Genomic DNA, 25426 nt, shown 5'->3' with positions numbered 1-25426 from the left:
TGAGTCTCACTCTTAACTCTTCACTTCTCTCAACTCCCACATCTAGCCAGTTGCCAAGTCCTTTTCTCTATATCGCCCCAATGTAGGCCCTCAACACCTCACCCCCAGACAGTAGCCCAGTGGGAGGCGAGGGAAATGTCCTGCCTCTAGAGTCTCCTCAGTCCAAGCCATCTTCTATTCAGCCCCTAAAGTTATCTCCCTAAAGCCCAGATCCAACTAGGTCACTCCCTTCCCCATTCAATTAATGGCCGGTGACTTCCTCTGACCTCTGGGATCAAAGTCCTCCAGCATTTAAAGCCCTTCATAACCTATCCCTTTCCCTTCACTTTTCCAGACTTTTACCTTAGGGCCCCCCCAAACACACTTTGGATACTTGGCAATCCAGGGACTCCGGCTTCCTTGCTGTCCCTGGCACACGCAACACACTGGACCTCTCCACTTCAAGCATTTTCTCTGACTCATCTCCAACTCTTGGCTTCCCTGGCAACCTTCTGCAAGAAACCTTTTACAAGACCCCCTTGATCTTAGCACCCTCCCTCAGACACCAGCCTCAATTTATCCTGTCTAGAGCTTGTTCATTCTGAGTTGTTTGCAAAGACTGTCCTTGGCCTCTCTCTGTATCCCCAGTGCTGAGCATGATGTCCAGCACACAGGAGGTGAAATGAAAGAAGTTTGTACCCTCCACAATTGCGTGTTCCGGGATTGCTCCAGGAAAAGGGAGGATCAGCAGCTTTGAGCAATAAGAATGGCTCTATTTCTTTCATCGTCTAAAATGTATTCCTCCCAAAAAGTCACTTCACTGTCATGGCAAAGACGGCTAGAAGTCAGAAGCAATCGGCCCAGAAGGTGAAAGAACAGGATTATTACCCGAGTAAATTTTCTTCCACTGTATGTTTGAAAGAAATGTTATCCTTCGATCTGTGACAGATTTCAAGGGTAACATTGCTGCAGATGGTGACCTTTCACGGCTACAACAAGACTTTTAATTGACGGAGTAGACTGTCAACTAAAAAAAATAAGAGAAGGACCTCCCTTTTCTCTCTCTCTCATTCTAGGTAACAGTTCTGGTAAAGCAGAAAAAAAGAGCCCTGGGAATACTTTGTCTTGCAGGTCTGACCATCTGAAGGCAGAGCTGACATGCTCTCTTACTCCAGATGGCCTCCTCAGCCTTGCACAAAGTTTGAAACTTGGGATAGCCCTCAATATTCCACGAATGGAGAATGACAGAGCATCCTTGGCGACAAGGAATGCCAAGAAGACATAAAGAATAGTGTCCCCACCGGCCAACCTAGACTCTCTATGGAGAGCCATATTTGCTATCTCCCCCAAAACTGAGAAATGAAAGGACCTTATCCAGCTGCTTTAGATGAATGTAGCAAGAAGCTCGATTTCTCTGTAGTTTAGCAAAGTCCATATCAGTCTGCCCTGATGGATAGAAACTAAGCGAATAGTCATACCATTGCAGGGCTTCCGTGTAATTTTCTTCCTGTGGGTCAAGAACAAAAACACGTACGAGATGCACAACTTTTTACTGTTTTCTTTAAGTGTCTCGAGAAGCCAATACAATTACAATACTAAAAATAATCGAGATGAACTGTAGAAAGAAAATCCTTTTTCAGGCGACACAAACATTTCCCAAACAATGACTGATCTCCTTCAAGTGAACTCAGGTTTTAGAGGGTTTAAAGGCTAAATGGCACGATTTCTACTCAGTCCTGATGATCAGCACACATGGGAAAGAGTAAAAACACTAATGGGAAATGATTTGGTGATTTGGAAGATTACTTTGATGGCTTGTGAAAACAATGTATTAGAGAAGGAAGAGGTTCTGGGGATTGGGAGACCATTTAGCACAGCCAAAGTTTGCGATAGCCTGTCTGACCTAAGGAGAAGGAAAGGAAAGGGTAATATAATAAAGAATAAAGATTTCCAAACCTCAAAATTTTGGGCAGCTTGATTCCAAAGAATATTATGTAGCCAGTTTAGTATTTTGAAAGGAAGCTCTTTTCCTGCATGATGGGCTGAGAAAAAACAAAACACTCATAAACAAAATACTCATAAACAGAAATCTACAACTTTCATGTCAATCAATAGTATTGACTCTAAACTAATCTTCAAGCAGGGATTGAAAACAAGCACATTCAGAACGACTCTCATCAGCATCCATATAAGAAAAGCTATCAAAATCAAGTAGTCTAATCTGAATTTATGAGACAACACTTCCATCGATCCGTGACAGTTTTCCTTCCATCAGTCTCTTTTAACCCATTTTCTCAGCTCCAAATCAGATCATTTCCTGGCAAGGTGATACGGTTGTGAATGAGCCGACAGCAATGCCAGAAATCATTAATAACAAAGAGCATTTCTAGTGTAATGTACTAACGAGATCAGGTCAAGTTCACAATAGAGGCCAATTATGCCTTAGAGCACTTGTAAAGCACTTTAAGACCAGGTTTACACAAAAGCTTTATCAGTTTAAACCCCATGACTCACAGCCAAGTATGTTTGGTCTAGAAATTTACAAGGTTCCGAGACATTAGCCCATTAAGGAACCATTGACACTGTAATAGCATGCTAGCTGAAGGCAGAATTTGATATAAACACAGACTTTGCCCTCTCCTTCTGCCCTTTTACAAAAAGGGGAGCCTGTGTCAAAGTCTAGACGAGGGGTCCTCAACTTTTTCAATAGGGGGCAGTTCACTGTCCCTCAGACTGTTGGAGGGCCGGACTCTAGTAAAAACAAAAACTGTTTTGTGGGCCTTTAAATAAAGAAACTTCATAGCCCTGGGGGAGGGGGATAAACGTCCTCAGCCGCTGCATCTGGAACGTGGGCCGTAGTTTGAGGATCCCCGGTCTAGATTAAGGCTCCTGAGAGAACCCGACGCCTAGGCCAGTCACCAAGCATTTGTCTAACTATTTAGCCTTCAGGAATTGGAAACTACTTAATATGTTACCCACAAATGCTCCCATTCAAAGAGGTGTACGACTGTCACACATACCACACACCTGGGCTGGAGGAGGGCGCGGAGACAAAAAAAAACAACAAAAAAACAGAAAACTTGGCTCCAAGCACTGTTTCTCCTGTTTACTCAGTCCCTCAGCTTCATGGTGGATCAATTTCTCAATCTAAGAAGTGATGGGGTACTAGTGGACGGAGCACAGGAGACCAGAGTGAGGCCTCGCCTCAGTCACTTACTACCTATATGCTGCTCATGGCCAAGGCCCTTAACGTCTCAAAACCTCAGTTTCCTCATCTCTAAAGATGAGGATAAAAATATGTGTGATACTCAACCTCCAATGGAGAAATGAAAAAGTATCAAATGACATAGTAAATGTGAAAGCATTTTGAAAACGGCAAAACACCAGAAGGCTGCGAGGTAGTATTCAAAAGCTCATAAAACTGTGGCTATTCAGAACTCTTAGGGAGTGATTCAATTGTACAGCCAGCTTTTAAGAACCCAAATTTTAAAAAGAAAAGTTACCTGACTGGGCAGAAACCGTTCTAAAATATCCTATTTTCCTGCTTCCCTGCCTTTTTAAGCAGTATACTAAGCACAATCTCTCCTTTGGAGGATGATCCAGGATAATCATGAATAGGTACTATTTGGTCCAACTCTAAATGGTCCTAGATTGCTTTGGGTCTCCTTTTTGCAGCAGCCAAGCTGTCCCCCTGACTTGATATTGTCATGCCCATCTGTAACAGTCCCTCTCCCCCCTTAAGCCACTGGCTTTTGCTAAAACTACTAAGTGCTGGGAAACTGCATAACCAAGTTGGTTAGTCATAAAAACAAAACACACAAACGTAAACAAATGCAAACTCAAAGTAAGCCCTGAGCTGAGGCCGAAGTGGACTTTGTGACCCACGACAATCCTGACTGCTTTCTTCCTGACTCTTGGCTGCCTCACACTGTCCAGATGGCTCAGCTCAGTCTAGGTGAGCGGCTACTATACTCAGGGATCAACAGAGAAAGGCCAGAGGAGGCGGGGAATAAAAAGCAACCCCTTACTTCTCTGCCATCATCTTCTGCTATTTTCCACTCCCTGCCTTGGGGATTCTCTGTAGATTCCCACTTTTCAGTAACCAGTTACATACCTGCAAGGATGTTCTCAATCTTTTCTTTCACAAGTTGGTCTTCCTTCCTTTGTAAGAGGAGTTCAATGTGGAGCAGAAATACTTTTCCAACTTCTGCTGACCACTCTAATCGGTTACAGACAGTCTTCAAAAAATCGAAGCCAACAGCATCTCTGGAAAAGAGACACATTTGTAAGTGACCCGGCTCTACTGTTTCCCAGGTATAAAAGGACCCAAGGTTGTCTCTGCCCTCCCAGATCAGAGTTTGAGATGCGTGATATGACGCCATTCTCAGAGAGAGCTGAGGAAAAGGGCAAAAAGGTTTGAAGAACAGAGATCCAGATCAAGCAAGCAGAACAGAGATAAAGAACAAAGATCCCAAAGTTATCTGAACATAAACCAGGATTTGCCATCGTTCTATGTCGGCTTATACTTTGAATGTCTCATTTAGACAGACGCTGATGGCTGGGGAATCAGTCTCAAGGTTCTTTGCTTCCTTTGGGCCCATCTTCCCTCAAAACATGTATCTCACCCATCTGTCAAATTTAAATTCCGAGACGACCAGCCTAGGCCCACACCTATTTCTATGTTCCTAATGAACATTTGGCAAGCTCTCAACACCCAGTGGGTATTAAATATTAGAAAACTCTTCTTTGACATTTTACGCAGCAGTAGGAGGGAATGCTGCAAACAGTAGGAAAGCAGGAAATGAAGAAAAGTAATAAAGTAATAAATACGCTGTTATACATTAATGCCAATAATTGTCAATAAAACATTTCTAAGTGCTGACTAAACTGTTCGTCATGGACTGGTTTTTATCTCCATAAGATTTCTAATAGTTTCTTCCTTTGTGTGAATACAGACATCAGCTCGGGAAGCATGTCTACAACTCTAAAGGGGGTCCTTTACCTTGCACCTTGTCCAGAAACTTCCTGAGGACTGCTATCTGCTAAGGGTTCTTCACTTGGGTTCCAGGAATTTATTTTTTCTAAATATTGGGAGTCCTGTATTAGGATAGAATTTGTTCCCTTTGTAATCCTTGCTCTTTCTTTTTAATGCATTTAAAAACATTCTCCTGAGAAGCTGAACTCCTCAAAAGCTTCTTTACCAGACTGCCCAAAGGATGTATGACACACCCAAAAAGGTCAAGGACCCCTGGACTACATGGAGATTATAATACTTATTTCAGCCCACTTTTCTGCTCTTCTGAGTTAATTTCACATAAAAAAAAATAGTGATACTAGCCAAATTATTTCAGACAACTCAATAAGCACTTATTAAGCACTTCCTACACGTGTCAGGTACTGTGCTACATGCTAAAAACACAAAAAGAGGCAAAAGCCCCTGCCCTCAAGGATCTTACAGTCTGATTGGGGAGATAGAAACAACATGCCAACAAAGATATACAAAGCAAGCTATATGCATATATTCCCTTTCTGGGAAAGGACAGCATTTTTCACCAATAAGTCCTTCATAAGTTTTGGACCACTGTATTTCTGAGAATATCTAAGTCATCCATAGTGGACCATCTTATAATACTATTGTTACTGGGAACAATGTTCTTCTGATTCTACTCATTTCACTTTTCATCAGTTCATGTAATTCCAGATTTTTCTGAGCATCCCGCTCGTCATTTCTTATAGAACAATAGTATTCCATCACTTGTTCTGCCATTCCCCCAATTGATGGGCATCCCCTCAAATTCCAATTCTTTGCCACCATTTAAAGAACTGCTATAAACATTTTAGACATATAGGTCTTTCTCCTTTTTGATTTTTATCTCTTTGTGGGGTTCTTTATTTTTTTCAAACCACCTCATTGTTGAAAAGAGACACTTCCATCATGGTTGATCATCACATAATTTTGTTGTTACCATGTGCAATGTTCTCTTGGTTTTACTCACTTCACTTAGCATCAATTCATGTAAGTTTCTCCAGACCTCAACAATGAGGTACTTCAGGCCAATTCCTATAAACTTCTGATGGAGAGAGCTATTTGCATCGAGAGAGGTCTATGGGGACTGAATGTGGATCACAACATAGGATTTTCACCTTTTTCATTGTTGTTTGTTTACTTATTTTTTCTTTTTTTGTAACCTGATTTTTCTTGCGCAGTATGATATATGTGGAAATATGTTTAGAAGAAGTGCATAAGTTTAACCTATATTGGATTATTTGCTCTCTAGGGGAGAGGGGAGGGAGAAAAACATGGAACACCAAAGTTTTGCAAGGGTGAATGCTGAAAACGATCTTGAAATGTATTTTGAAAAGTAAAAAGCTGTTAAAAAAGGCAGACAAACCCTTTATAATAGCAAGTAGTTCTTTTTGTAGTAGCAAAGAACATGATGTTACGGGATTGCCTACCAGGGAATGGCTGAACAAATAATGGCATATTAATATAATGGAATATTGCCTATCGGTTTTGCAAGGGTGAATGTTGAAAACGATCTTGGCATGTATTTTGAAAGTAAAAAGCTATTAAAAAAAAAGGCAGACAAACCCTTTATAATAACAAGTAGTTCTTTTTGTAGTAGCAAAGAACATGATGTTACGGGATTGCCTACCAGGGAATGGCTGAACAAATAACGACATATTAATATAATGGAATATCATTGTACTATAAGAAATGATGAAAAGGGCAGTTTTACAGAAACTTTGGAAGACTTGAAGGAAGTGATTCAGAGTAAAGGGAGCAGAAAACCTTAAGAACAATTTATACAATAACAACATTATAAAGACAAACCAACTTAGAAAGATTTAAGAACTTGGATCAATGCAGCAAACCATTTTAATTCTAGAGGACCCATGATGAAGAAGCATGCTTTCCATCTCTTGACAGAGGGGTGATAGACTCAAGATACAGAATGAGATCTATGTTTTTGGACATAGTTAGCATAGGAATTTGTTTAGTCTGTTAGAAGACTTTTTTCTTTTCTAATGGAGAGGGAAGGCAGGAAAGAATACCAAATATTTATTTTTAACATACAGTTTTCAATGAACAAAGTATATGCTAATTTAGTTTGGAGGGCCTATTTGAATACTCTGTAGAAGGTCTCCATCTTCATGTTTTACAAGAGAGAGGCTCCAAATATGCATCATAAACACTGCAGTAAGAGATGACCAAATGTCCTATGAAATGATTTTTCTTGTTGTTTTTGGATGCACAATAAAACGAACTCTGCCAGCTCCTTTATTTTCCTCTCTAAGAAAAGCCTGCAAGCCATCCTCCTATTTAGCTGCAATTTCCTGTTGACTTCTGATTTAATTTATTGCCAGAATGTCAGTCTTGATATCATTCAGTCCCTCCAGCAGTATATCCATTAAGTCACTGGGCAAAAGGATCTCAGTGTTAAATGAATATATACCTAAACACAATCAGCACCACATACCATGGCTGCACCCTGGCCGCCTTCTGCTACATTCCAGAAACCTTTTTACCCTAAAACTCATTCGAGCCTTGGAATTTATACGTTTTTCCCTCCCTCATCTCCATCTTTCGGGCTCCTTCAAAATCTTAGCTTTTACAGAAAGTCTTTCCTAATCCCTCTTAACTGGAGTGCCTTCCCTCTGTTGATTATTTCCAATTTGGTCTATAATTTGTACATATTTGTTTTCATGTTACCCCCCCCCCCATTAGACTTGAGACCAGGAACTATCTTTTTATCTGTATTATTTGTTCTTAGCACAATCCCAGGCAGAGAATGTTTGATACATGCTTACTGAGGGGGCGGCTAGATGGCGCAGGAAGAAAAGAAAAAGAAAAAGAAAAAGAAAAAGTTTAACAACTGACTTAGGTCCTAAATTACTCTTTGAAGCATCCCTACCATAACTCTGCCCCACAGCTAAAGATGCCAAAACCCCAGCCCAAAGTCTCTCTTCCCCAGTTGCCCTACTTGCACATTTCTTGGAGATCCATAAATGTTAATGAATTCCACTAAGCCCTGATCGGAAATGTTTATTCTATTCTCACTGTGCTCAGATGTTATCCAGAGGATCCCAAACCCATTGTTCAACCTTTAATGGAGAAGGAATCCACTGTGACATGAGCAGCTACACCATCACAGAGTGGCTTTAGAAAGCGGTTAAGCTTAATGACATCTGAATATACTCCATTTACTGTCACAACCTGGTTCTACTGATGATATCAGATTCAATATTAAACACATTTGGGCTAGAGTTTGCTAACTAACACAAGCACAGCTAAGTTCTTAGGACCCTGCATGCCCGGTATGGTCAAACGCTAGCATGACTGATTAATTCATTTCTCCTAAGCATCAAAACTGCACCCATCTGAATGACCTGGGGGAAGGAGCAGCTTGAATGTGCGACCAATCTAAATCATATAGTACATGAAATGGTTTCATTACTCTAGAATACTCAGAAACACAAACTAGTGGCTTACAAGGCTACCAAATAGTGGATCCTGCCAGATATGCGTTAATTCCCAAAAATGGATCATTGGTAACTAATTACAACGAGCCTCGATGGGGACATTCACTGTTTACCCACGAATAGGCATCCCTATGAGCTTAACTTGTTCTCTTAATTGAATTAAGCAACACTAACAATTGTGGTCACATTCTTTACTTATTTATTTGTGGGGTCCACATTTGAACCAGTTTAGTCCCTGTGAAATTCTGGCTCTTTCTGGCCCCAGAGAAGCACAGGAAATGAACGGACCAGAAGCTGGATTGCATGTACTATATGATTTAGATTGGTCGCACATTCAAGCTGCTCCTTCCCCCAGGTCATTCAGATGGGTGCAGTTTTGATGCTTAGGAGAAATGAATTAATCAGTCATGCTAGCGTTTGACCATACCGGGCATGCAGGGTCCTAAGAACTTAGCTGTGCTTGTGTTAGTTAGCAAACTCTAGCCCAAATGTGTTTAATATTGAATCTGATATCATCAGTAGAACCAGGTTGTGACAGTAAATGGAGTGTATTCAGATGTCATTAAGCTTAACCGCTTTCTAAAGCCACTCTGTGATGGTGTAGCTGCTCATGTCACAGTGGATTCCTTCTCCATTAAAGGTTGAACAATGGGTTTGGGATCCTCTGGATAACTCTCAAAACAAAGACGAGTTTTTCTATGCTGAGCTATAAGAGGCCTAATAAGCTTGCAGCCTGGCCTGGAGGCCCCATTCCCAAAGCTGTGCCAGAAAAACCTTCGAGAAATCAGAGAGAAGATGACTAAGATGGCTCTAGACCTTGGATTCTGCAGCAAGCAACGACGACAGGGCCAGAGACAAGAGAAATTCCAACTGGCCGGCCAAGACTGACTGGCATGAGATGAGTCTTTCCTTTCCAGGTGGACCTGAGCAGACTGGTCTGTGGCTTGAGCTTTCTGACCTTGACCGCCAGAATACTGAGGAGTTTTATAAATGGACGCTCTTCACTGAGTTTTGGTTTTGGGACATTTACTCCCCATTTGGCGTAATTAATCCTTTGGGGGCCACATGAAGCTGGGGTGGGATTAGGAGCTAGTCTTGGCATTCAGGATGAGACTACAGAGGAGGAGCACATATGTGCAAAAAGGGCTGGCTTCAGAGCTCCACTCAGGAGGGGCTGAGACAAGGACAGGGCTGAGAACACCATCTAGTGGTCACCACAGATATTGCAGGCTAGGAAACCGGGCTGCAACCCATGAGGCTTCGGAAGGCACCTGTCCTTGGCCTGTACTTTATTTTCCCTGGGGACAACGTAAAGCAGGTGGGCCTCTCGGAAAGTCTACTCTCTGCCCTACGCTCAGTCTAGCTTTCGGCCAGAGCTTGTACAAAGGAAAGATTTTATACAATTATACAGTGATCAATTCTGATGGCCGTGGCCCTTTTCAACAATGAGGTGATTCGGGCCGATTCCAATAAGACTTGGCATAGAAAGTGCCATCCACATCCAGAGAGAGCTAGAGAGACTGGATGTGGATCAAAGCACGGTATTTTCCCCTTTTTGTTGTTTGGTTTTTGTTTTTTGCTCTCAGATTTTTTTTCCCCTTTTGAGCTAAGGTGGAAATGTGTTTAAGAGAAATGTACACGTTTAACCTGTGTTGGATTGTTTCCTGTCTTGGGAAAGGAGGAAAATGGAAAGAGAGGGAGAAAAATTTGAAACGCAAGGTTTTTCAAAGGTGAATGTTGAGAATGGGAAAAGAAAATACTATTAAAAAAAGAAAATCCCAAATGGAGTTACGAAGAGTCTGACATGACTGAGCAACACCATCACCTCCCGAGGTTGCTATAAAGATCAAAGGAGACAATATCTGTAAAGCACTTAGTACAGTGCCTGGCACAGAGCAGGTGCTTAATAAATCCTTCTTCCCTTCTCTTCCCTAAGTCCCCATTTTACTATAATGTGTTCAAACTGGTCATCTCAATTTTATGTCAGCTAATGCTATTTTTCCTATCTATTTTGAATTCTTATTAAGATTCTACTATAAAAGTTTTTCTTTCAACCTTTTTAAAGGGATGAGGAGTGGGGGGAGACTGGTCATCCCCTAAAATAAAATCTTTTGATGCTGCCAATGAGCACGGATGGAGATCTGACAACTTATAAACACAGAATCTTTCTGCCACCTCGTAGGTAGCACAAATTTACAGGAACCTAACATCTTTTGAAGCCTGTTGTCTTACGTCCCATGCTCAGCTCAGCAGCCCCCCAAAAGGCAGCAAGTATACAGGAAGAAGCCATGACATATCTACCCATGCTTCAAAGGTCTCCGTTGCCCATCACCCCACACTCCGGCTCCCCAGGCTGACTATGGGAATAGGTGGCGGGCACTGCTCCCAGAATGGGACCAAGGACAGGGAGGCTCAGCATGGCAGATTTGCCCTTCGATGAACTCTCCTGTCACTCAGATCTTTGCTGTTCATTGAATCATTTCAAGCCGAGTATCAAGCTTTTCCTTATACTTAGGCAGGTTCCAGTAGCCAATGAGCAGACGGGGAGGCCTCATAAGCAAATGGACTCTCTTCTGCCCAGCAGCCTTCACACAAACTATATCGTCAAGGTCAAACGATGTGGCATTCTCTGGAAGAGCTAGCTACCTCATAACGTGAAAGCATTTAGGGAGAGACATGCCAATGTGTCCATACCTGTCATTTTCCAGAAGTAATTTAGTCGTACTCAAAAAGAAATCTAAGAAGTTTTCGGGGTCTTCAAAGTCCAAGAGACTCATGGCAGCTAAAGAGAAAGCAGAAGGAATTGGGTCAGTTTTGCTATTGAGGAAAAAGCAATTTGCAAACATCTTGTTTTATTTTTTAAAAAGTGACAAAGCAAAGATTCTTCTGGCCTAGTTCCGATTGATCAGCTAAGACAGAGATACCGATTCCCCTCAGCTACTCTCAGAGTTTATTTACCTATGGGAAACTGAAGTAAGAGCCAGTGTCATCCTCCCTATTACATTGGTTTATTAAAGCAATACTTGGCAATTACCCACCAAGGCAGGGCCAGGCCTCCTCAGCTTAGTCCTGGATCTGAACACGGGGGAAACAGACTTTTATAGACAAAGAAGAGCAATCAATTCAAAGTATTGGTAATTCAAAGTAATGCAAAGTATTGCTTCAATAAACCAACATACAAATAAACCAATAAGAGCCAGTGTCGTCTATCTCCCTGTCATACATTATACTTGGAGGCTTATGATCAGATCAATTCACTTCATCAACTGACCAGATTTTTAATTTTTAAATTTTTAACTGCTTGCTAATCTCTCCTCTCCAACTTTCTCTCTTTCCTTCTTAGTTGATAACTCTTCTTTTCCTCCCTAAGACCAGTCCCTTTTCCCTACCTCACCTCCCACTCCCCTAGTCCCCAGTCCCTGTGATTGCTAAATTACAAAATAAAGTGCTGATACTGTCTTATGCTCAATGAGGGTTTTCATTGGCTTACCAATCTGGATTTCTTCATCAGATGCTCCACGTCGCAAAAGGATTTTTATCTTTAAGTATATTCCAACAGGATGTAAACATGCCTATTTTAAACAAAGAAATAGAAATGATAGCATTACTTCTTTGGAACACAAAAGGCTATTTTTGTTGTCTGCTCCTTTTTTCTTCAGAGTCATTGCAGGACAACCCCTTCTCTCCTCTGACCCTACCCCCAGCCTGATACACACCTTCATCACCTAACAACCGGACTATTACAATAACCACACAGGGGTGGAGAGTGGGGGTTCTGCCTGACTCCAATCTCCAGTCTACTTCTTCTCCAAAGTGATTTTTCTAAAGCTCAGGTTTGACTTCGTCATTCCCCCAAATCAAACTCCAGCAGCTTCCTATCACCTCCAGGATCAAATACAAAACGGTTTCTTTGGCATTCAAAGCCCTTCATAACTCGGTCTTCTACTTTCTTAGTCTTCTTACATGTTACTCCTCGGCACATTCTATTCCATACAGTGACATTGGTTTTTAAGTCCTACTTCAACAGGAAGGCTTTGCCAACCCCACTTAATTCTAGTGCCTTCCCTCTGCTAATTTTTCCTATTTATCCTGCATTGAGCGTGTTTGTACCTATTTGTTTGTTTTTTCCCCATTAGATCGTGAGCTCCTTAAGAGCAGGGACTGTCTCTTGCCTTTTTGGGTATGTATTCTCAGAGCTTAGCTCAGTGCTGGCACATGGTAGGTAATAAATGTTTAGTGATTAACAAAGATGATTCCTAACCAAAAGTTTTAAAGTCCATATAATAAAATCTATCCAAAGATATTCTCTGATATTTCATTTCAACTTTAAGTAACCCAAGGCAAAGAACAGATACGTTGGAAATATTCCTGTTAACGGTTAATATGGCAAAATCGAGAGTTAAACTGCAGAACCATGAGCATGGTTAACTCAAGATGGCTGGATGATAGTGGAAAATTCTGACCAAAGGTAATCCACTGGAGAAGAAAATGGGCAAACCACTCCTGAATTTTTGCCAAGAAAACCCCAAGGAAAGTTCTAAAGTGATAAAAGCAATGTCATGGGAAGAGAAGGCCCTCAGATCCAATATATTACTAGAGAAGAGCAGGACAACTACAAGTAGCTCCAGACATGATGAAGTAGCTGGGCCAAAGCCTGAAGGAAACTCAGTAGCGGATGCAGCTGATGAATAGAGCCGTAAAGTTCAATATTGCATAAGAACTTGAATGAAAGATCTACGAACTAAGGTAAGCTAGATGTGGTCCAACAGGAAAGGGAAAGATTAAACGTCAACATCTTAGGTATCAGTGAACTCAAATGGATGGGAATAGGTGAATTTAATTCAGGTAATCACTATTTCTACTACTGTAGCCAAGAATCCTTTATTAACAGGGGTAGGGAACCTTTTTTCTGCCAAGGGTCATTTGGATATTTTTAATATCATTTGTGGGTCAGACAAAATTATCAACTTATAAAACTCAAGCTGTGGGAGGTTGTTTTACCTAGCTTTCGGATTAAAAGTTTCGTACAAACAAATCCAATGCAGACAAGATTAGAGGGAAACAGAAAACTGGAGAAACAAAATTTACGTCCAAGGGCCTCGTTTCTAAAATTTATAGAGAAAGGGCAGCTAGATGGTGTCATGAATAGAGCACCAGCCCTGAAGTCAGGAGGACCTGACTTCAAATCCAGCCCCAGATATTTAACACTTGCTGTGTGACCCTGGGCAAGTGGCTTAAACCCAATTATCTCACATTAAAAAAAAAGTTTCAAAAAATTTGAGGCCCCATTTTCATTGGGGCAATTCTAGGGGAAAACAAAAAACAAAGCTGCCCTTCTTGGAGAGATCCCAATAGTTATAAAAAAGACAGAGAATAATGAGAATAGCTCTGAATACAACCTAGTCTTCTAAGAGCCTTTTCAACCTAGCTCATTGTCCCTGCAAGAAGGCAAAATCTGAAGCAAGGACAGACTTGCCACCACCAAGAACTAGAAAGTCTCAAGATTGAATGCCGGGAAGGTAGCCCTTCATTTGAGAGAAATAAGCTGCAGTTCAGATCCAAGATTACAAAGGTATTCAGCAGCAGAGTCAGGATTTAATAGACATTGATAGGTATTTAAGTATTGAACTGGTTCCATGGAAGGCATGGATACCACTAACACATGGAAATAGGTACATGTGTGTGTCTGTGGCTCCCTCCCTACGCGTCTGTGTGTGTGTGCGTCTATGTATCTGCGTGTGCCTCATGTTTCTGTCTGCGTGTGCACATCTGTGTGTCTGTGCGAGTGTCTGTGCCTGTGCGTGTATCTGTGTGTGCGTATCTCTGTCCGTCCTGGTGTCTACCCGTGTGTCTGCGTCTGCCTGTTTTTGTGTGTGTCTGCGTCCATCTGTGTGTGTCCATGTCTATGTGTCTGTCTGCCCGTATGCCTCTGCCCATGTGTGTGTCTGTGACTGTGTGTGTCTCTGTCCACCCGTGTGTCTGTGTCTCTGTCCACCAGTGTGCTTGCATCTGCCTGTCTGTCTGTGTGTGTGCCTGTGTCTGTGTGTGCATCTGTGTGTCTCTGCCTGTGTGTCTGCATCTGCTTGTCTCTGTGTGTGCGTGTCTGTGTGCATGTGTGTGTCCATGTGTCTCTCTGTCCACCTGTGTGTCTGTGTCTGCCTGTCTGTGTCTGTGTGCACATGTGTTTGTGTGTGCGTGTGTGTCCATCTGTCTCTGTGTGTGTGCCTGTGTCTGTGTGTGCATCTGTGTGTCTCTGCCTGTGTCTGCATCTGCCTGTGTGTGTCTGTGTGCATGTGTGTGTCCATGTGTCTCTGTCCACCTGTGTGTCGGTGTCTGCCTGTCTGTGTGCACGTGTTTGTGTGTGTATGTGTGTGTGTCCGCGGGTGTCCGTGTGTGCCTGTGTGTGCTCCTGTGTCTGTGTGTCTGCATCTGCCTGTTTCTGTGTGTGCGTGTCTGTGTGCATCTGTGTGTCCATGTGTCTCTCTGTCCACCTTGTGTCTGTGTCTGCCTGTCTGTGTGCACGTTTGTGTGTGTGTCCATGTCTGCCTGTGTGTCTCTGTCCGCCTGTTTCTGTGTGTGTGCCTGTGTATGCATCTGTGTGTCTCTCCCTGTGTCTGTATCTGTGTGCATGTGTGTGTCCGTGTGTGTCTCTGTCCACCTGGGTATCTGTGTCTGCCTGTCTATGACTGTGTGTCTATGTGCACATGTGTTTGTGTGTGCGTGTCTGTCTGCCTGTGTGTCTCTGTCCACCTGTGTGTGTGTCCACATTCGCCTGCGTGTGTCTGTGACTGCGTGTGTCTGTGTGTGCGTGTGCCTCCGTCCACCTGTCTCTGTGTGCATGTGTGCGTGTCCATGTCTGCCTGTGTGTCTGTGTCCGCCTGTCTCTGTGTGTCTTTGTGCATCTGTATCTACCTGTATCTACCTGTGTCTCTGTCCACCTGTGTGTCTGTCCACCCGTGTGTCTGTGTGTCTGTCCTCCCATGTGTCTGTGTCTGCCTGTGTGTGTGCCTGTCTCTCTGTGTCTGTCTCTGTGTGTCTCTGTCTCTCAGGAAAAAAGAAAGGTGTAATATAATACCTTATAATAAAATGTTCCTTGAGGACAGGGACAGCCTTCCATCTTTGTATTTATATACCCAGTACCTGGCAAACAGTTGGCACTTGGTAAACGTGTGCTGATTGGATTATTGGAAAGAATGTGATTAGGAGAATGGAGCACCACAGGTTCTAGAAGCAGAAGGTGGCCCAGGTAGCACCTTTGCTGCTCTGGAAAAACACCATCACCAAGAGCTGAAGCCAGGGGCAGAGCCACCCAGTACTTCAACCATGTGACAGAAAAGGGGGCGTTATATCTTGGATCAAACCAGCTTATACTCAATTGTGAGAAGAAAGCATAGTGAGAAGAGGTAGAAGAGGTAGAAGTGGTGAAGTGGCAGTACCCAGGGGGTCTGGCTCGGGATTCTCCACTATTAATGTGCTGCTCAGATTCTTTCCCCAGAACACACTCCCCTCCCACCTTCTAAGACTGTCAAGGGTGCCCCCATTCTCACAGGACCTCAGACTTCCAACCTCACTCTCTTTTCCCACCACCCCCATCGCCCAATCCCTTGCCAAGACCCCTTTCACCTTCATAGCAACTCTTGAATATGCCCCCTTCTCTCCTCTGCCACTGTCCCTACCCTGAAGAAGGCCATCATCTCCTCACTCCCGGCCCAGTACAGGAGCCACTGCTGGGGGCTCTGCTGCCTCAAGTCTCTCCCTACTCCAGCTCATCCTCCATTCAGTCACCAAAGTGATCTTCCCAAAGCACGGACCTGACACCAAATCACTGCCTACTCGAACTCCAGTGGTTCCCCGTCACCTCCAGGAGCAAATATGAAATGTCTGTTTGGTATTCAAAGCCCTTCATAATCTGTTGCTCCAGACCCCATACAAAATGCAAACCAGACATGGAATAAGGGACGAGGAAACCTCTGGGGCACGTTCAATTTAGAGCCACGCAGCTGAACTGTCCCTGCGAAAATGATTTCTGAATTCTTCCATCTAGAGAAGGATGCCCAGCAGGGGGCAGTGGACATATGCGACACAGAAGGAAAGCTATTTTCCTGATGGAGTCTGGGTATAAATCTACAAGGAATTGAAGACATTCAGCCTATTCCTACGTTCCAAGATCAATGTTACAGTCTACGACCATGTTTCCCAGAAAATGTTCCTTAGGGCCACTACGAAAGCACAGATCAAGGTCAGATTCAATCTGACCTAGTCCAGAATTGCTTGTTTCCTATGGTATGATCTGGCTCATAAATTGCAGTTAAAATTAAGGTTCTATGACCAAGTCCAAAAGCTTTTCTAGCAGCCTCTAGTCAATGGAGGTTCTTTGGCCCGTGTGTGTCCTGGAGCTCTTGGGCATCAATCAGGTGAAGTCTAGAGACCCCTCCTCAGAATCATGTTCTGAAATGCATTCAATACATAGATTGCAAAAGAAAGCAATTCTATTGAAATAATCATAAACAAAATTCATAGGCCCCAACTCTCTCTATTCAACTTGTCTCAGCAATCTCCAGACTAGAGATCACTTGGAGCATTCTCCTGGACCTTTATTTGAAGGACAAGTGCCCAGACCAGCTGCATTCACTCCGTTAGTCTCCCCCACCGCCACTGCCACTGCCACTGCCCCACCACTCTGCTCCTGGACCTGGCATAGCTATCTCCATGGGCCCCACAGTCCCCTTCAGATTCTTCCTCCGTGACAGACTCTTTAAGGGCAGGGAATAGCTTTCTCTCTGCTTTATCTTTCTATTTCCAGAATTTAGCAGAGAGGCCTAGAATGAAGTAAGCACTTAGAAATGTCTGTTGACTTAATGCCAGATCAGGAAATCTTGTTCCAGGTCCAAAATCCTTAGCCTGGGAGTCAAGGTTCTTCTTATGTGCCTTCAACCTTCCCTGAACATCTCCAGATTCAAGGTCTTTTCACTGACCCTTATACCTGGGATGCCCTCCCTCCTCTTCTCCTATCTCCTGACTTCCTGGGTGTTTTTGCATTCGTAGCCCCTGGCCTTAGTTTGCTATTTGGCACCTAAGAAGCTTTTTCATTCACTTCTGCCATCTTGGGGATCCCGGGCAAGGGGTTCCTCCCTCTATAGAATAAGGATAATGAGCGTTAGAGGCCATCAATTCTAAACATCTTATTTTACTGATGAGGAAACTGAGGTCTGGAGAGGTTTGCTAACCTGCCCAGAGTTATAGGACTAGTGAGAATCTGAGGCAGGATCGCCACTTGGGGTCTCTGGATCGCCAATCCACTATCTCCTATGGCCTTTTTTACCATGAGGATCAAATGAGAGAAAGCAAATGTGGCAACTGGAAAACCCACAGGAAACGGAAATGTGAGAGACTGATGCGAGTACCAGGAGGCCCAGGGGTGTATCTGGGCTTTTTCCACATACCCCCCGGAACTGCTTTCTGCCACACTACAGGAGCGCCTAGGAATATCACAGCTCCTGATCAGATGAAGAACTCTGGAGCCCAAGCCAGTGCTTAGCAGGGCACCTAGCAGGTGCTTAAGAGACGTTTACTAACCAAAGAAAACTTCTCATATGAGCGCATGCACAAGAACTCCCTCAGCAGGTAGTCCCCCACATACAAACGCCCACCTAACCGTCCCCGCCTACTCCCACTGCTGCTCCTTGAGGTACCCATCATTCTTGGACAGCCAAGTGCCAGGTGCAGCAAGGGGCTTCGAAGGTCTGCCGTGGCGAGAGTGGCAATGACAAGGGGCAGGAGAAGGCGCTGGGAATGGCAGGGCTCAGGCTCCAGATTCTGCCTTCCCGACTTCTCACCACTCTCCTGCATGGGCAACAAGGAACAGAAAGGAAACAAGCAGTTTTGCTCTGGAGGGGGCTTCCTCACATGCCGCTGCCAGCAACCGCAACGGGGAAAGGGAGGGAGAGGAGGAACAAGAGAGGAAAATGCCCGCCCTGCTGCTCCATCCTCCAGCCCACACCCAACAAGCCTGCCATGGTGGGCGCAAAGGGCTGGGGCCATTTGTGCTCTCTTGGCCCCCTTCTCCCATGTTCCACCTTCTCCCAGGGGCTAGAGCAGGGCAGCCAAACCACAAGGGATCCTGCCTGACACTCCCACCTCCTGAGCCCTGCCTCAGCCTCCCTCTCTCCCCCCAAGTCTCCAAGGAGCAACAAGAGGGGGAAGGCAGGAGAACAAGCTTGTCACTCTGGGCAAAGCTCTCATTATTACCCTGTTCTTGCAAGTTAAACCAGGAATTAGTGGCAGAAGTGGAGGGGGAAGAAGGAAAGCACTGAAAAGGAGAGGGGAGAAGGGAGAGAAAAGGCCATCTGGCTGGGGGCAGCCAGCGCCCTTTCTCCCTGGAAGCAAAGGGGAGGTGCTAGGAGCCAGAAGCCCCGCCTCCGCCCCTGGCCTCCCCTTTGCCCCCTCCCTTCTTAGCCCAGACTAGAAGGTTCTAACATGGGCCCGGAAGGAAGGAAGGAAGGAAGGCAGCCAAGCTAGGATGGCCTCCCAGACTCCTCCCTCCTCACTGCCCTCAGCAAAAGAAGAAAGAGGCGGGGTGGGAAGCCTGAGGCTCCTGGGGGCAGTAAGGGAGATGGACTTCGGGGAGAGACCAGCTAGTATTCGGCCCCTCGCTTTACATGTTAGAAACGGCTTTGGAAAGGGCTTTTGGGAAGGGGGGGGGGGGGAGACTGGCCCAAGAGCGGAGACCAAAGCCTGGCTCCCATCTCGGGCTGGCCAGGAAAGACAAAGGCCTAAAGGGAAAGAGAGAAACCCCCGCTCCTTTCCAGCGTCTACTCCCAGGCTCCTTGCCACTAGATGGCAGCAGCAAGGAGAAAGGGGAAACCGGGGGTCTTTCTAATCTATGCCTCACTGAAAAGCCTGAAGGAACCATTGTGATCGCTAGCCTGGTGTCTTCCCTTTACAGATGTGGAAACTGAGGTCCAGAGAGAGGAAGTAACGCGCCCCAAGGTCACACAGCGACAAGGGCCAGAAACATGGCGCAGCCTCCGGGGCGAGGTGCTGCCAGTGGCTTCTTAGTTTATTGTTCGCTGATAAGCTCCAGTCCCGGCCCAGACTCCTCCCCTGCAGAGCCCCGGCAGCCAGCCACGGGAGACAGGCTTTGGACGCCTGGCAAGGAAGCCACACCTCTGCGGCCGCCATGTTCCGCCCCCTCTCAGCTTCTTACCCCCCTTCTAGCAGCTTCTCTGACTAGTTACTGACTGGAGAAAGGAAGGGAGAAAGGAAGGGAGGGAGGGAGGAAGGAAGGAAGGAAAGAAGGAGGTGGAGGATGCAGAAAAGCCCATCCAGATACTCTCAGTCTGGCTAAGGGGCTCCCCCCCCCTTCTTCTTCCTCCTCCTCTTCCTACCCCCGCCTTAACTGCCAGCAGCAGAGCTGGGAAAGGGAGGATTAGAGACCAGAACCCCCCCCCCCCATCTCGGCAGCAAGGAAAAGAAAAAGCCTCCAGCCACACCTCTCCCACACTCGGGCTTGGGGGCGCACCCCTTCTCTTCCAATTCTAGCATTTTCTAGCTTTAGCCAACAGCTGCAAAGGGAGGGAGGGAGGGAAGGAGAAAGGAGGGGATGAGAGAAAGCAGCTCCTCCCCCACCCTCTCTGCAGCCAACATGGAGCAGAAGCAAGAGGCGGGAACAGGGCCAGAAAGCAAGCCTTGCATTTCTCCCCCTTTTGCTGTGTCCCGGGCCCCTGGCAGCCGGGGAAGATACTCCCTTTCTCAGAGTAATCTGTTGCAATGCATCAAACAAAGTCCCCGCTATTACAAAGGAAACCAATTCTACTGAAAGGCACTTCTCAAAATAGTTTGTAAAACAAAGTCAGAGACCCAAGGTTAAAAGCTCCTACGCTTGCCCAGCTCTCCCATTTTATGGATAAGGAGACTTAGGCCTAGGAAAAAAGCCCATTGGTCCAATTCACACAGTGACTGAGAGGCTCCCCCCCATGATTCTTTCCACTGATCAAGGACGTGGGAAGTGATGATGAAGGGGAAATACAGCAGTCATCCTAAGGTCCCCTGACCTTAGAGTGCTATGGTTCTAACAATCTATCTGTCCACGCTAGTCCTACCAACATTGCTGCCTGTCAGAAACATAATCTGCCGGTCAGCGAAAACCAAGTTCTTGAAACACTGGTGAACAGACCACCCCTCAAACCCACCTCGAAGCCATCAAATACACAAGGAGGAGGAAGCTCTGCTCTCTCTAGCTTTGTCCTAGAAATTAATCTTCTCGCTCCTGGTTCTTTGCTAAATTCTTTTCGAACTGAGCCCGCTTTAATGGCGTTACGATGACCACAAATTGTGCCCCTGATCTGGAGACGGCTTCAAGCCTGCAAATTCTTTTGAGACACCTCTTGACACCAGTCTGTGACCCCAAGCTTTTGGGGTCTCCTGAACCTCAACAACGGGGTGGAAGGAAGTTTGGGGGGGAGGGCCTCTCGCACTTCTAGCTAATAATTCCTCCTAGACCCTACAGCAGCAAGAAGAGCTGGGCTACTGAGAGAAAGGGAAGGGGGGGGGGAAAAAATCTCAAACCCAACCCCACCATCCACCATCTCTTCTCCTGCCAGCCCTGTGTCCAGAAGGCTGTGCTGGCCTTCAGAGACTCCTCCCTCCAAACTCCACCTTTACCCAGAGGCCACAAGAATGAAACCCAAGGGAGGGGATAAAGAAATTCCACCTTCCCCCACTCTTCTTCCCTTCCTTTGGCCCACAGGGATAGGACAGATGAGAAGTCTACTCAAATCTCCAGCCTCCATCTCAAATTCTCCCCCTGCTCCAGCCTCACACTCCACAGGCAAGGAAGGAGAAAACACTACTCCTGAGTCTTTTCCTTGGATTCACCCTTTACTTCTTGCTTCTTACATGTTCTAATAATCAATAGTGAGTGGTGATGAGTCAGTGAACAAGCATTTATGGACAGCTTGGGGTAGGCCTGGCCTTCTGCTAGGTCCTGGGGTGGAAAAGAGGAAGAAATAAGCCCCATTTGCTTTTGCTCCCAGTATGTCCCCAACTACTGCTCTCTGCTGCATAGGGGATGGGGGGTGGGGGGAAGGAGAGAAGAGAAGAAAGAAAAGTCTGTCATATTAACTTTGACACAGAGCTACTACCATTATCACCGCCCCCCCCCCCACACACACATCCAACTCTTTGCAGGAAAAAAGGAGGGAGCTCCCCAGAAATCTTGTTCCCGTACCTATCTCTATTTACCTATCTTTGGCCAAAAGATCAGTCAGTCAGTAAGACTGCATTGGTGATACACTAGGCCTGAAGTCAGAAGGACTCAACTTTATCAGTTCAAATGTGTGCCAGGCACTGGGCTAAGCACTAAGAATATTCCAAAAGGCCCCAAAGAATCCCTGCCTTCCAGGAATTCCCAGTCTACTGGGGAAGACAACATGGAAACAACTACCTACAAACAACCTACATACAGGCTACACTGGAAATAAATTAAGAGTGGACAGTTAAAGAAAGAAGAGGGTCTGGGAAAGGCTTCCCGTCCAGCAGGGGGAGAAAAAGCCATTTTTTACAGGGCCTTGAAGGCAGCCAAGGAAGTCAGGAGGCAGAAATGAGGAGACAAGAAGCATCCCAGGCTCTAGGAGACAGCAAAAGGTCCAGAGTGAGGAAACAGAAGGAGGTCAGGGTCATGGTTGAGTACTTGGGTGAAGGAAAGGCACAAATGTGTGACTAAATGGGAAAGGGAGGCAGGACAAGTTAGGAAACAAAGGATTTCATATTAGATCTTGGAAGTGACAAAGTTGAACAAAACAAGGGTTAGAGTTTAACATTGGCATCTTGTTCCTCTCCAAACCCAAAAGATTCTGTTCCAGCCTTTGTGCTACTTAGCACAGGGCTTGATAAAAAATGTATATACATATATAATAAGTACTTAATAAATATTTATTAACTGATACTGTTGAGTTTTACATTTTTAAACCTAGAAGAGACTTTAGAAGATACTACTCCAACATCCTTATTCTGCAGACAAGGAAACAAAGGCACTCCAAAGGAGTTCAAGGCCAGAGAGAATTAGAACATCTCCCGCCTCCCTATGTCAGTGTTCTTTTGTGGACACCAAGGACACCCTAATCAATGGAAACAAACATTAAGGAAAAAGGGGGTTAGAAAAAGCTCCTCTTAATGAGCCTCTTTCCCCAGTGCTAGCAGCAGCAAAGGAAAAGAATTCCTAAAAACGATGATTTAAAGGGGGAAAAAAAAACCAAAGCAAAATCTGGTTACTGTATTTCAAGAAATCATAAACAAAACACCCAGATTTCTCAGAGGCGGGTGGCAAAGTAAAACCGAGCAATCTACAAACATTTCCTCAAAGAAATCCCAAAGGAGAAGTCCTAGGAACAGCCGAAGGTCTCATGCCAAAGAGAAAGCACTGCCAGCCTTCAGAAAAGAAGCTGTTCCGGTGACAGGTCTAACAGGGCTTTTGCACATGTGCAGATCACCTAAGATGGAGGCCCTACGGGAGAGCTGCCAGGCCCTCCTTCTGGGAGAAGACAGTTGGCATTTACCACCACATGGCTGGGAACAGCTTTTTCCACTGGTCGCCTGCCCAGAACTGGTTGTGCCTTTAAATCTGCAGGATGGAAGTGCGGTTCCTCTTTCTGGTGACTTCCATTAGAGGAGGACTCGTTCGCCCACAGCATGGGCCCCACATAATTAAGTGGTTAAAGGGAGCTGAGATACAGGGATCCCCTAAAACTGAAGGAACATATAACTGATGAAAAGTTGAGCCAATGGCAAAGACACAGTGGCGCTTCCTTCAGGCTAGTGGAGGAGCTGTGAAATGTGACATAGCTGGTTTTCAGGCAGTGGGACCAGAAGCATCACTGTCACACAAAGAGCCACAGTCAGGGTCACAAAAGACCTGGAAACTTCTAATATAAGGAGGAGTCTTGGAACACTATATATTCCAGAAGACAAAAAAATACAGGTTTATATCCAAGGATAGCTTACCTTGCAAAGGTGAGTATAATCCTACAGGGGGGAAAGTGGATCTTTAATGAAGGAAAGACCAAATACGAGGAGGAGCTTTGAAATGAAAACATAAGATTCAAAAGAAACCAGAAAGGAAGTGCATTAGAGCAGCTGGAAGGAGCTGTATGATGATGCAGTGTTAAGATGCTCATGAAGAGAGAAGAAGCGCTTATCTTTTCAGAACCTTAATGCCCTCAAAGTTGGGGCCAGAGTTAAATATGAAAACCTGAGGTCTTGGGGCTGGCTTGGTGTTGTTCTGGGGTTTTTAAGAGGGGAAAGTCAAAGGCATACACTAAAGAAAGGAACTTGTTGTTTCCCATAAATAGAGTGCACAAGAAGGGTGGGAGAGCAGACAGCAGATGAACCTCACTCATCTCTAAAAACACACAACTGTGGGCTGAACACACACACACACACACACACACACACACACGCACGAGAGAGTTTGGAGTAGAAATTTACCAAACAGAGAGGAAACCAGAGATGAGGAAGGAGTGGGGAAGAAGGTTAAAAAGAAAGATAATATCAAGGAGAGAATAGTTACAAGCAAAATAAACTTCCTGATTCTAAAAAGACAGGGAAAAAGAAAAAAAAGGACCAGAATCAAAGTGGATCAGTGCTGTCCGACTCGACTAGGAGCTGGGGCCACTAACCTGTATATCAAGGATCCTCGACTCACCAATTGCCCGAGTTTTTAAATGGAATGTATCACTTTTTTATTTTTATTTATTGTGTTAAATATCTCCCAATTGCATTTTAATCAGCCACATTTGGGAAAGGACCAAACATTTGACTGTCTCTTAGACAAACAAGGAACGACTGAAAAAATTTGGGCATCTGAATGTAATATAATATTCTTGAGCTACAGGATGTACATCCCACTGAAGCCAACTCACCACTTCCTGATCAGAGAAAGATCCGGGTTAATTACTCTATACTGATAAGACCTCAGAAACTCTCTCAAATGCTAGTTAATGAGAGCATCAAAGAATCTAGCCACCTTATTTTGCAGCTATCTATTGGCTACTGGATTTTGAACAAGAAAACTGCAGTGGACCTGTATGTTATACCATGAAAGTAAGAGGCCTTGGATCGTCTGCCAGGCAGGCGGGGCTTGGACTCGTAGAGTGAATAGTAGCAGATTTCTACATCTAAGACAAAGAAAAGACTTTTCATTTGTACAGCTGGATTTTACCATTCTGAGCCTATGTCCCTAAGGCATCTTGAGAGCACTGGTCATCATCGTACCATGGCTAGTGGAGAAATTGGTTGGAGCCAAGAACTGGAAATATTTACTGGACCCTGATGACAGCCTTGTCACAAAAAGGACACAAGAAGAACGTGAGAATAGACTAATGAAAATGATGTATTGGCCGGAGGATGATGGTCTGGAGCTATCAACTGACAAGGAACAATTCTCAAAAGATTAAAACCAGAAGCAATTACCTTTCTGAACATCGGGACTATTACAATCAATATTCCTGGGGCATAATACCAAATCATTTCTGGGTTATGTGACTAAGGATTGGATACTTTCCCTGATCCTGACCGCTCAAGATTCTCCACAATACAAATTATGGGTATTCTAGTGCATCCAAGCCAGAAGGCAATGTCATAACCTGAAAAAAACTGAAAAAAGAAAATCCTTTCCAAGAGCAATAGGAGAAAGTAAACAAAAAGAGAGACCTCAGGTTGCTCTCCTTACTTATCCACCCAGTAGCCCTAGGCTACTTCTTCCACAAAACCTAGTAAAGGTTAAGAGAATGATTAAAAAAAAAAAAAAAAAAAAATTTGCATGAGAGCCATGCACTTCCCACCTCCCCAGCTTCCTTTCCCCACCCCCCTCCCAAGATCCAACTTGGGCCTTTAGTAGCTCACTGATCCGGCCTAGTGCTCCAAAGTAAGGAGAGAAGGTAAGCGAAACAGTACTGAATCTGGGGGC

At 44.7% G+C, this 25426-nt stretch overlaps 1 protein-coding gene across 1 annotated transcript in view; it reads right to left on the bottom strand.

The window, feature by feature from the left end:
- The window catches only part of TEX11 (testis expressed 11), a 75205-nt gene that overhangs the window by 33350 nt on the left and 16429 nt on the right, over positions 1–25426 (bottom strand). Inside the window, exons 3-7 of the mRNA XM_031944978.1 lie at positions 11954–12035; positions 11158–11245; positions 4094–4245; positions 1936–2021; positions 1349–1486 (exon numbers count right to left, since the gene is read on the bottom strand). Coding sequence (XP_031800838.1) covers positions 1349–1486; positions 1936–2021; positions 4094–4245; positions 11158–11245; positions 11954–12035 — 546 coding nt within the window. The remainder of the gene's footprint in view (positions 1–1348; positions 1487–1935; positions 2022–4093; positions 4246–11157; positions 11246–11953; positions 12036–25426) is intronic.

The sequence above is a fragment of the Sarcophilus harrisii genome, chromosome X (assembly GCF_902635505.1).
Source record: "Sarcophilus harrisii chromosome X, mSarHar1.11, whole genome shotgun sequence".
Classification (NCBI taxonomy): domain Eukaryota; kingdom Metazoa; phylum Chordata; class Mammalia; order Dasyuromorphia; family Dasyuridae; genus Sarcophilus; species Sarcophilus harrisii.
This window is presented reverse-complemented; position numbering and strand designations above follow the sequence as displayed.